This window comes from Callithrix jacchus, chromosome 6, assembly GCF_049354715.1.
Source record: "Callithrix jacchus isolate 240 chromosome 6, calJac240_pri, whole genome shotgun sequence".
Classification (NCBI taxonomy): Eukaryota; Metazoa; Chordata; class Mammalia; order Primates; family Cebidae; genus Callithrix; species Callithrix jacchus.
The window spans coordinates 2,775,672-2,788,302 of NC_133507.1; the positions used below are offsets into that span (position 1 = coordinate 2,775,672).

Here is a 12,631-nt window from a genome sequence, read left to right on the forward strand (position 1 = left end):
TTCTTTAGCCTGAAAACATAATTATTTCACCATTATTTTTATTGGCTGTTTTTTTTTTTTGTTTAGATAGCAAATTCTGTTTCATTTCTTTCTTTAAAAAAAAAAAGAAAATTCTGTTTCTTTTCACATTTGGAATTCCATTGTCTTCTGGTTGCCATGATTTCGGGTAAAAAGTCAGATATCTATGTTAGTTTTTCTTGAAGATGCTTGAAGGCAAACTTCCTACCTTTGGTCCCAGCAGTTCAGTGGCTTCCTTCGATTAATCTTTCGGAGATACCAAGCATTCCTGAGTGTGTGATTCCACGTTTTCCACCCATTCAGGAGAATTCGGAGCTATCCGTTCTCCAAACATTGATTCTAATCCACTCTCTGTAATCTCCGCTTGTTTTCAATTTTTTCTTCACCAATTACACATACGTCAGCATTTACATCATCTCCCACATATTATCACACTCAACTTTGAAGGGTTTTTTTCTCTATTTTTTCTTCAGGCTCAATATTCTCTGTTGATATTACACAACTAACTGGTCATATTTTCTCCTTTAATGATTTTTATTAACTTTACCTTTTGAACTATCAATTAAAATTCAGAAATTTTCTTTTTAAAATTTCTGCTTGATTGTTTTTCTTTTTATAAATTCCTTTTGGGTCAAATTATCCATATTTTCATTTATCACTCTTTCCTCTGTTCTTTTAAAAATACGTTATTTAATTACATTATTTTACTCTCACGTCCTAGCTTGGTCTGTTTCTATATTCTATCGTTTTTCCTTTGGATTTTGATAGCTTGGCAACAGGACACTTTTTGTATGAAAATCTGGAAGAAAAAAATTCATTATCCTTCAGAGGAGGCTGATCATTGTCTTTTCTAGGCCGAAGATTGAGGTTGATCACGTGAATACCATCAGGGGCTGGGGTGACTGAAGACTGAGCTGTACTTTGACAGGTGTCCGTCTACTTTGCACCTGCTGCACAGGTAACTCCAGCGGTTCTAGCTGAGAGCATGGCATGTCACTGCGACTGGTGCCCCCTCAGCGATGCTCTTTCCTTACCTTGTCCTCACTGATAGAGTCTACTTTTCAGACCCTTTCTCCTTGTTTTCTTCACTTTCTTCTTTCCACGGTTTGGAAATTCAGAAACTGTCTGGAGCATAGAGTCCCTTTACCTTTCATTCCTTTCTCTCTAAGATAATGGCTCATAGGTATTTTAATTATTGACTCCCACTGATGTGCCAACCCAAGAGAATAACTTTCCACAGCTACCTTCTTTCCAGACTCATAAAGCGCATTCTCATCGCATCATATGCGGGGCACATAAGACCACTGTGTATAATCACTGGCCATGTTCACCAATCACCTGGCCGAGTGGTGTCTGCCAGACCCGTCCCCTGTACATCTTCTTCCTCTGTCTCCTCCTGTTCTCTTTGGAAGAAAGTCACCATGTGCAGCCCACAATTGAAGAGTGGAAGCTATGCCCGACCTCCTTGAGGGTATAACACCTACATAAACCGTGTGAAATTCTGTATGGGGGGCTGTCTGTGTTCTCCCATGTGTGTGTGTATTTATTCATTCAATCAATCATTTATCTGCATCAGTGTAGCCTTATGGATATTTAGTTTATAATCACATCTATAATCCCAGCACTTTGGGAGGCCCAGGTGGGTGGGTCACCTAAGGTCAGGAGTTCAAGACCAGCCTGTCCAACCTGGTGAAACCTCATCTCTACTAAAAATACAAAAAATTAGCCAGGCATGGTGGTGGGCACCTGTAATCCCAGCTACTCAGGAGGCTGAGGCAAGAGAATCTCTTGAACCTGGGAGATGGAGGTTGCAGTGAGCCGAGATAGTGCCCCTGTACCCCAGCCTGGGTAACAATAGCAAAACTCCATCTCAAAAAAAAAAGTCTCTTATTTTTAATTATGCAAGGTAACCTCTGGCTAGTGTATGGAAAAGGTGCAATTGTCCTTGGGGAATAGTTGAGGAAGGCACACAGACTGCACAGAGACTGATCAAGACCATCAGTAACATAACAAAGCCACCCTGTTGTGCTGGTCAGAAGTCTTGGTAGACTAAGCTGTGGTCCCATATGAATGTGATTTTTATACAATCCACCAGCTGTACTCATTAAGCTAGCCCAGCCCGCTGCCTCCCAAACGTCATCACCATCAGATTCACCCGGAGAAGACTCACGCCTGCAACTCACTAGCAAGTCCAAGTGAAAAGGATGTGTCTGTGACAAACACTCTCATTTCCCAGTGCAACTGAAAAGCGACTCCTCATAATGTGCTAAACCTTCTGGGTTACCGCCACAGGTTAAACTGTATTCACCCAAAGGTTTTGCTACCTGACCCACAGTACCTTATTTGGACATGACCTTATTTGGAAATAAAGTCTTTGAAAATGGGTCAGGTGAGGCCAGGAATGCAGGGCGAATCCAATATGACTGGTGTTTCTATAGAAAGAGGAAATGCAGACACAGAGACAGATGCCTCCAGGGAGAAGAAAACAGAAGGACATGGAGAGAATACGACCTCAAGCTGAGGAGAGAGACTGGAGCAGACCCTTCCCTCAGGGCGCTCGGAAGAGGCCAAGCCTGCCATCCTGCTTTGGACTTCCAGCCTCCAGGACTGAGACGCAACACGTTGTTTCTGTTGTCTGAGCCACAAAGTTGGCAGAACTGTTAAAGTGGCTCCAGGACACTGAGGCAGTGACTACTGTTTCTCAGCAGTGTTTGTGGGCCGGGCGCAGAGGCTCACGCCTGTAATCCCAGCACTTTGGGAGGCCGAGGCGGGTGGATCACGAGGTCAAGAGATCGAGACCATCCCGGTTAACATGGTGAAACCCCGTCTCTACTAAAAATACAAAAAATTAGCTGGGCATGGTGGCGCGTGCCTGTAATCCCAGCTACTCGGGAGGCTGAGGCAGGAGAATTGCCTGAACCCAGGAGGCGGAGGTTGCGGTGAGCCGAGATCACGCCATTGCACTCCAGCCTGGGTAACAAGAGCGAAACTCCGTGTCAAAAAAAAAAAGAACACTGTGCATTTTAAATAAATATATTTATGGTATTATCTCCAAGTCTCAGAATGACATAAATAATATTTTTGATATTCATGTTGTCCCAACAAAGAAAAGTGGGTCCTGTCAAATAAGTGCAGTGGTTTAGGGCTGTGCCCAAAGGATGGAGGGGTCAGAGTGGCCACAGAGAGAGGATGGAGGGGTCAGAGTGGCCACAGAGAGAGGATGGAGGGGTCAGAGTGGCCACAGAGAGGATGGAGGGGTCAGAGTGGCCACAGAGAGAGGATGGAGGGGTCAGAGTGGCCAGAGAGAGAGGATGGAGGGGTCAGAGTGGCCACAGAGAGAGGATGGAGGGGTCAGAGTGGCCACAGAGAGAGGATGGAGGGGTCAGAGTGGCCACAGAGAGAGGATGGAGGGGTCAGAGTGGCCACAGAGAGAGGATGGAGGGGTCAGAGTGGCCACAGAGAGGATGGAGGGGTCAGAGTGGCCACAGAGAGAGGATGGAGGGGTCAGAGTGGCCAGAGAGAGAGGATGGAGGGGTCAGAGTGGCCACAGAGAGAGGGTGGAGGGGTCAGAGTGGCCACAGAGAGAGGGTGGAGGGGTCAGAGTGGCCACAGAGAGAGGGTGGAGGGGTCAGAGTGGCCACAGAGAGAGGGTGGAGGGGTCAGAGTGGCCACAGAGAGAGGGTGGAGGGGTCAGAGTGGCCACAGAGAGAGGATGGAGGGGTCAGAGTGGCCACAGAGAGAGGATGGAGGGGTCAGAGTGGCCACAGAGAGAGGGTGGAGGGGTCAGAGTGGCCACAGAGAGAGGGTGGAGGGGTCAGAGTGGCCACAGAGAGAGGGTGGAGGGGTCAGAGTGGCCACAGAGAGAGGGTGGAGGGGTCAGAGTGGCCACAGAGAGAGGATGGAGGGGTCAGAGTGGCCACAGAGAGAGGGTGGAGGGGTCAGAGTGGCCACAGAGAGAGGATGGAGGGGTCAGAGTGGCCACAGAGAGAGAGGATGGAGGGGTCAGAGTGGCCACAGAGAGAGGATGGAGGGGTCAGAGTGGCCACAGAGAGAGAGGATGGAGGGGTCAGAGTGGCCACAGAGAGAGGATGGAGGGGTCAGAGTGGCCACAGAGAGAGGATGGAGGGGTCAGAGTGGCCACAGAGAGAGGATGGAGGGGTCAGAGTGGCCACAGAGAGAGGATGGAGGGGTCAGAGTGGCCACAGAGAGAGGATGGAGGGGTCAGAGTGGCCACAGAGAGAGGATGGAGGGGTCAGAGTGGCCACAGAGAGAGGATGGAGGGGTCAGAGTGGCCACAGAGAGAGGATGGAGGGGTCAGAGTGGCCACAGAGAGAGGATGGAGGGGTCAGAGGGGCCATAAAGAGAGGATGGAGGGGTCAGAGGGGCCATAAAGAGAGGATGGAGGGGTCAGAGGGGCCAGAGAGAGAGGATGGAGGGGTCAGAGTGGCCAGAGAGAGAGGATGGAGGGGTCAGAGTGGCCAGAGACAGAGGATGGAGGGGTCAGAGTGGCCACAGAGAGAGGATGGAGGGGTCAGAGTGGCCACAGAGAGAGGATGGAGGGGTCAGAGTGGCCACAGAGAGAGGATGGAGGGGTCAGAGTGGCCAGAGAGAGAGGATGGAGGGGTCAGAGTGGCCAGAGAGAGAGGATGGAGGGGTCAGAGTGGCCAGAGAGAGAGGATGGAGGGGTCAGAGTGGCCAGAGAGAGAGGATGGAGGGGTCAGAGTGGCCACAGAGAGAGGATGGAGGGGTCAGAGTGGCCACAGAGAGAGGATGGAGGGGTCAGAGTGGCCACAGAGAGAGGATGGAGGGGTCAGAGGGGCCAGAGAGAGAGGATGGAGGGGTCAGAGTGGCCAGAGAGAGAGGATGGAGGGGTCAGAGTGGCCAGAGACAGAGGATGGAGGGGTCAGAGTGGCCAGAGAGAGAGGATGGAGGGGTCAGAGTGGCCACAGAGAGAGGATGGAGGGGTCAGAGTGGCCACAGAGAGAGGATGGAGGGGTCAGAGTGGCCAGAGAGAGAGGATGGAGGGGTCAGAGTGGCCACAGAGAGAGGATGGAGGGGTCAGAGTGGCCAGAGAGAGAGGATGGAGGGGTCAGAGTGGCCACAGAGGAGGATGGAGGGGTCAGAGTGGCCACAGAGAGAGGATGGAGGGGTCAGAGTGGCCAGAGAGAGAGGATGGAGGGGTCAGAGTGGCCAGAGAGAGAGGATGGAGGGGTCAGAGTGGCCAGAGAGAGAGGATGGAGGGGTCAGAGTGGCCACAGAGAGAGGATGGAGGGGTCAGAGTGGCCACAGAGAGAGGATGGAGGGGTCAGAGTGGCCAGAGAGAGAGGATGGAGGGGTCAGAGTGGCCAGAGAGAGAGGATGGAGGGGTCAGAGTGGCCAGAGAGAGAGGATGGAGCGGTCAGAGTGGCCACAGAGAGAGGATGGTGGGGTCAGAGGGGCCACAGAGAGAGGATGGAGGGGTCAGAGTGGCCACAGAGAGAGGATGGAGGGGTCAGAGTGGCCAGAGAGAGAGGATGGTGGGGTCAGAGTGGCCACAGAGAGAGGATGGAGGGGTCAGAGTGGCCAGAGAGAGAGGATGGAGGGGTCAGAGTGGCCAGAGAGAGAGGATGGTGGGGTCAGAGTGGCCACAGAGAGAGGATGGTGGGGTCAGAGTGGCCATAGAGAGAGGATGGAGGGGTCAGAGTGGCCACAGAGAGAGGATGGAGGGGTCAGAGTGGCCAGAGAGAGAGGATGGAGTGGTCAGAGTGGCCACAAGAGAGGATGGTGGGGTCAGAGGGGCCACAGAGAGAGGATGGTGGGGTCAGAGGGGCCACAGAGAGAGGATGGAGGGGTCAGAGTGGCCACAGAGAGAGGATGGCGGGCGGTGATAATGGACACAGACCACGTCACAGGGCCTGCACTTGGCAATGCACCTGCAGGCTGCACATCCCGTTCTCCCGATTCTGAGGTTTCCCAAAGTGTTTCCTTCTCACGAATAAGTTCCCTAGCAGAATTATTTACATAGGCTTGAAAACCTGGCACAATCATATCCATCCTCTTCAAACTTTACAATGACTTGTGAGAACCAAGTGGACAGTGTTGCAAAAGCTTTAGTCTTCTTGAAATAAAAAAAAAAAAAGAATATCTAAGTGTATTATTGCCACAGTCATAATTTTGAGTTAGGAGACTGGGAAACAAGGAATAACATTTGTCTATAAAAAGGCATTTATCTGAGAGGGATCCTTTAAAATGCCCTCACCGCCCCATGGCTGATCCTCCACATTGTGAAAATGCAAATTGCATTTAACAAGCAATGATGTTTCATGAATATCTGTTAAACAGCAAACTGTTGACACTTGAACTGATGCTGGATGTGGCCTGAAAGGCACACACGCAACAACACAGCCCAGCTTCCGGCCGGGCATGACCGCCTGTGGGCTCCAGCTACCACGCTCCCGTGTGTGCATGTGAAATCAGCTACCATGCTCCCGTGTGTGCATGTGAAATCAGCTACCACGCTCCTGTGTGTGCATGTGAAATCAGCTACCACGCTCCCGTGTGTGCATATGAAATGGGAATTTTTTATTATCCAGAGGACGTTTTCCTTACCAGCGTAATTATACAAATGATTGAATATGGCTGTAAAACTTTTTAAAAATATGAGTTCAGAGATCGATTATAATTTCTTCAAGAGCCACAGTAACACACAGCACAGGAATTGCTCAACAGTCTCTTCAAATCTACTGTCTCCTTCTATTTGGCACTTTCCTGAGCTAGTATTTGCTTGCAATCAATTTCAAAACCCCCTGAGCTAGTCGTGCCCAACTTAACTTAGCACCAGGAAGGGAGAAGCAGTGACCTTTGGGACTGAAATGCCAGAGCAGGCCTCCCTGTGGCTTCAGGCAGCCTTAGACCCCAAAGGTCTGCTGGTGCATCGCAGCCCCTAAGACAGGGAATTACATTACCAGTATAGCTGCCTCTTCGTTGGGAGCAAGCCTCCCAAAACGTTTCCCTTTGTGCTGCTTCCACAGTTCATTTAAATGAATTGTGGGGTTCCATTATTTAACACTGTCATTGTTTAATATTCAAACACAGATCCTGTTTCTCAACCTTTCCACCACGACGCCCATAGAGAATCTTTTGCTTTTCTCCCTTAATGGAGTAGCTTTTTCAGGACTTCTCTTGATGTGTAAATACATGTGTGTGCCTCAATTCATACATGTATGCAGATCCATATATACTTAGCTTCTTTTTCTTTTATTTTCTTTTTCCTTTTTTTTTTTTTTTTTGAGACAAGAGTTTTGCTCTTGTTACCCAGGCTGGAGTGCAATGGCATGATCTCGGCTCACCGCAACCTCCGCCTCCTCGGTTCAGGCAATTCTCCTGCCTCAGCCTCCCGAGTAGCTGGGATTACAGGCACACGCCACCACGCCCAGCTAATTTTTTGTATTTTTAGTAGAGACGGGGTTTCACCATATCGACCAGAATGGTCTCGATCTCTTGACCTTGTGATCCACCCACCTCGGCCTCCCAAAGTGCTGCGATTACAGGTGTGAGCCACCGCGCCCGGCCAGCTTCTTTTTAATTAATAACATTTATTGAAAAGCAAAGCTGAGTGTCCTGCCATCAGCCTATTTCTGATCATTCTGAAGTAGACTTCCTTGAATTCACTGCACATCATTCTCAGTGAAAGTATGCCTACAGATACTTTACCAGAATAAAATAATTTAGTAGGTTTGCTTCTTACTGCAATTGGTAGATAGATACAGATATATAGAAGAGATAACAAAAAGTCTCTGGCCAGGTGCATGGCTCACATCTACAGTCCCAGCACTCTGGGGGTCCCAGGCGGGTGGATCACCTAAGGTCAGGAGTTTGAGACCAGCCTCTCCAAGACAGCTGTGCCAAGAATTAAGACTGGACTTTAAAGGTATTTACCATTAATTCTCAAAACTAACATCTTAATCTAGTAACCAATAAAATAAATTATTGGAGAATTTTAAGAGCCAACAAATTCTTCAGACCAACAAACATTAAGATCAGTAGAAAAGCTGACCCCGCCTTCAGCTGCACCCCACACTCTGCCAAAAGAAACTCAGTTGCAAAATAGAGGACCCTGGGAACAATGAAACAGCAAAACCAAAAAACAACAACGTAACACAGAGGACAAAAAGCAAAACGAAACACTCAGATACATTCACGGGCACAACAACTATTTGAGTACAGGATTTTGAATATGCATATAATGATCATTTGATAAAATCAGATTGGTAGGTGATTACTGTGCTCGATCATTGAGAAAGAAACTCGAAGTTAAAGATCAAACTCAGGTAAGAAAAGGAACTGAAACTCCAAGGACATGTCACAGCAGCCTCTTACGTGTGGGTTCTCAGTTATACTGGATGCTTCTTGGGCATGTGGAAATCTGCAGAACTCTCCCCACCAGCAACACTGGTTTGTATAAATACGGTCAGTAGTGAGTGAGGTTAAGTCTATAACCAGGTTTACAGACATTATGCAAACACGGCCTGGATTCAAAAATACAAATTAATTCTAATCATCCCTCTCCCATACCAATTAAAACACTAAAACATGTTTTCACTTTGAATTAGTTGTTTTGTCTCAAGTATCATTTATGTGTCACGGTTGCCTCTTTCAGCAGCTTCCTACCTGCAGACGTTGTCACGATTTCTGTGGTGTTTCGGAGGCCCATGAAGTCAAACTGATACAGCCGCCATGATTTCTGGTCAGCTGCCTCCACTGAATTTTTCCTCCATCTGTAAATCATTTCTTCTTTGGGATAGCCATCTACAAATACAGAACAAACGTTAACCCTTGAAGGTACACATGCATTAATCATTAAAGTAAAAATTACAATTCTGATCAATTAGTAGGAGTTACCCTTTTAGGCCACGTGTGCTCTCTAAACTTTCCTCCGCGACACAGAAACTGGACAAATGAATGGCCAAATGCCACCTAATCCTGCTGCAGAGCTTCACGAACGGCCAGGCGCTCCCCAGCAGAGGCCTGAACACTGACATCACACAGGGAGCGGTGTTTTCATTTCTTTAACCCTGGGGAGCCGCAGCTGCGGTGGCCCTTCAAGCAGTAGCGGTGCTTGTCAATGGCTCCCAGCCTCTGAGCCCTCTCTGTGCAGATGTAACTATGAAGCCCACACCCATACACCTTCCACCCTTCCCCACAATGTAGTCCATCGAGATCTCAGGAAAGAGGAACTCAGTAAGGTAATCGCCAATTCAATAGATTCGAAAGACCCTTCCTCCTATCAGTTTCCAGCGTTGATAGGTGAATGTTGACCTGCTTCAGGGACCCCTTCTCACGTGGTTAATTACTCCAGGGAGTGTGAGCCTGGCGTTTCTGCTGCCTGTGGCCCAGGTTGGCACCTGCCTAGATCATGACATCACGTAGGTGCCCTGCCCCACTCCTGTGAGTGCTGTCACCAGGGCTCCCTGGCTCCCTGAGCTGGAGCTGGATATTTCCCCAGATGCCTGCTTTTCTGCCTGCATCTACACTCCTGCATTCCCTACTTCTGATGCTTGGGACAACACCATCCCGTCAGCTGGAGCTCTGTGACCTGTGCACCTGCTCTCTTTGTATTGCCCAATCTGCAGGCTCTGCGGCTGTGTCTGCCCCACAGGGCACATCCTACTCTCAAGAACAAGTTGAGGCCTTGTGTCACTGGCGACGCGTGACAGCACTGGCCTTCTCAGTCTTCACTGATTCATAGAGACACGGATTGCATGACTCTGAAAGAAACGTGTGCACCATCTTGACGAGTTACCCCAAATGCTAAAAGCACTGCCTTCTGCACATATATGTATGCAAACATATTAATAAAGTGGTTGAAATGTGCTGATTAAACATTTAAATCACTTTGCAAAATTCTTAAAAGCAATCTGCCTTCTCCATTTTTTTTCCCTTTCTGCCTGACGTTGCTGGCTTGGCTCCATCATTGGAAGACTGGAGTAAAGCACAGGCATGCCCCGCTTTCTGATTGTGAATGAAATTGCTGTCAACACAGCAGGGACACATGCTCTCCCCTAACCTGAAAATGCTGAGCTCAAGGTACCTGGAGCCAGCCTGAAGCATTTCTATGAAGTACGAACACTGTACTTGGTCCAACTGCTTTCTAACCGCATTAAGCTGTCATAATCACAGAAGTTAATTCTTCCTTTTTAACTTTGTTTTGAAATTACCTCTATTTGAGATATAATGCACATACATAAAATTCACACAGTCAATGTGTCCAAATCAGGGGTTTTTCACATATTCTCTGAATGGTAGAACCATTACCCTAATCTAATTTTATAATATTTTCATCACCAAAATGACCAATATGACCTGACCAAGGAGTGGTCACTCCCATTTTCCCCCTTTCCCTCCCCACACCCACTACCCATCTCACCTAGTCCTAGGCAGTCACTTACATATTGTCTGTCACACAGTTTTGTCTGTTCTGGACATTTTATATAAACGGAATCATACGATATATGAGCTTCTGGATATAGCTTATTTAACTTAGGATAATGTGTTCAAGATTCACTCCTATTGCAGCGCATATCAGTATTCCATTCTTATTTATTGTCAAATTATATATATATACTTTTTTTTTTTTTTTTTGAAATGGAGTCTTGCTCTGTTGCCCAGGCTGGAGTGCAGTGGTGTGATCTTAGCTCACTGCATCTACCTCCTGGGTTCAAGGAATTATCCTGCCTCAGCCTCCTAAGTAGCAGAGATTACAAGTGTCTGCCACCATGCACAGCTAATTTTTTGTATTTTTTGTAGAGATGGGATTTCACCATGTTGATCATGGTAGTCTCGAACTCCTGACCTTGTGATTTTGCCCACCTTAGCCTCCCAAAATACCAGGATTACAGGCATGAGCCACCACACCGGCCTCAAATAATGTTTTATGGTACAGATATACCATATTTTGTTTATCCATTCATCAGTTGATAGACATTTTGGTTGAGTCCATTTTTTCACAATTACAAATAATGTTGTTATGGGCATTTGAGTACATGACTTTGTGTTGATATATCTTTTCAGATCTCTTGGTTACACACCTAGTAGTGGAATTGTTGAGTCTGAGTAACTATATTTAATATGTTGAGGAACTGCCAGATTGTCTTCCAAACTGGCTGGAACTTAAAATCCTATCAGCAATGTACAAGGGTTTCAATTTCTCCATATTTCAATTTCTCTACAACACTTGTTAGTGTCTGTATTTTTAGTGATAACAGTGGTAGCAGGTGTGAAGTGGCTCTCATCATTGTTCTGACTTGTATTTCTTCAGTGGGTGATAACACTGAGCATATTCTCAGCTTTTATTGGCTATTTATGTTTTCTTTGGTGAAGTGTTTGTCTAGATCTTTTGCTGATATTTTAATTGGGTTGCTTTTATATTGTTGAGTTTTAAGAGTTATTTGTATAGTTGGGTACAAGTCCTTTATCAGATATATGTTTTAAAATATTCTCTCCCTTTATGTGGTTCATCTTTTCTTTTGAAGCAACTGGAATTTTTAAATTATGGGAATATATAAATAATGTAAAGTCTATCACTGGCATCATTTGACTGCACAATTTGGTGGCATACAGAACATTCCCAATGTCAGGCAGCCACGCCAGCATCCATCTCCAGAATTCCTTTTCTCTATAATAGAATTTATTTTTGAGTGTACTTCTACTGACAGCAAAACGCAGTGGAAAGTAAGGAGATATCCTGCATGCCCTCTGCCCCATCATCCACATCCTCTGCAGAACGGCACATTGGTTACAACTCATTAGTCATATTGTTATTACCAAGAGGCCACAGTTTACCTCGCGATTTACTGCCCGTGCTGTGTATCCTGTGGGTTTGGACAAATGTATAATGACATGCGTCCACCACTGTGGTATTATACAGGGTATCTTTCTTGCCCTACAAGTCCTCAGTGCTCCAACGATTCACCTCTCCCTCCGCCCTCCCCCACAGCAACTACTGAGTGTTTTACTGTCTACGTGGTTTTTCTTTTCTAGAGTGTTTTAAGGTTGGACTCATGCAGTACGTGGCTATTCAGGTTTGTCTATTACTAATACGGATTTGTTTTTTCCCTGTCTTCATGGCTCAATTGCCCTTTACTGTCCCCACTTTACAAAAAAGAAAGCTGAGGCACCGAGACAGTAAGTCATGTACGTGAGGAAGACAGAGTATAAGGTTAGGGTGTGTGACTTTACTGTCCCCACTTTACAAATCAGAAAGCTGAGGCACCGAGACAATAAGTCATGTACGTGAGGAAGACAGAGTATAAGGTTAGGGTGTGTGACTTTACTGTCCCCACTTTACAAATAAGAAAGCTGAGGCACCGAGACAGTAAGTCATGTACGTGAGGAAGACAGAGAGTATAAGGTTAGGGTGTGTGACTTTACTGTCCCCACTTTACAAATAAGAAAGCTGAGGCACCGAGACAGTAAGTCATGTACGTGAGGAAGACAGAGAGTATAAGGTTAGGGTGTGTGACTAAGAGTCCATCCCTTCACCCTCTGCACAACACTGGTCTCGTCTGTTCTTCTGATTGTCATGTTCCTCAAACCCAAGTTCCTCAACTTAGAAAGATTTTCCTCAAAGTACATT

At 46.9% G+C, this 12,631-nt stretch overlaps 1 protein-coding gene across 6 annotated transcripts in view; it reads right to left on the minus strand.

Annotated features, from left to right (window-relative positions):
• Positions 1 to 12,631, minus strand: part of GABRG3 (gamma-aminobutyric acid type A receptor subunit gamma3) — a 530,709-nt gene that overhangs the window by 43,790 nt on the left and 474,288 nt on the right. For all 6 annotated transcript variants that reach the window (XM_078375676.1, XM_078375675.1, XM_035306449.3 and 3 more), the window contains one exon: positions 8,668 to 8,805. In XM_078375676.1, the coding sequence (XP_078231802.1) occupies positions 8,668 to 8,805 (138 nt within the window). The remainder of the gene's footprint in view (positions 1 to 8,667; positions 8,806 to 12,631) is intronic.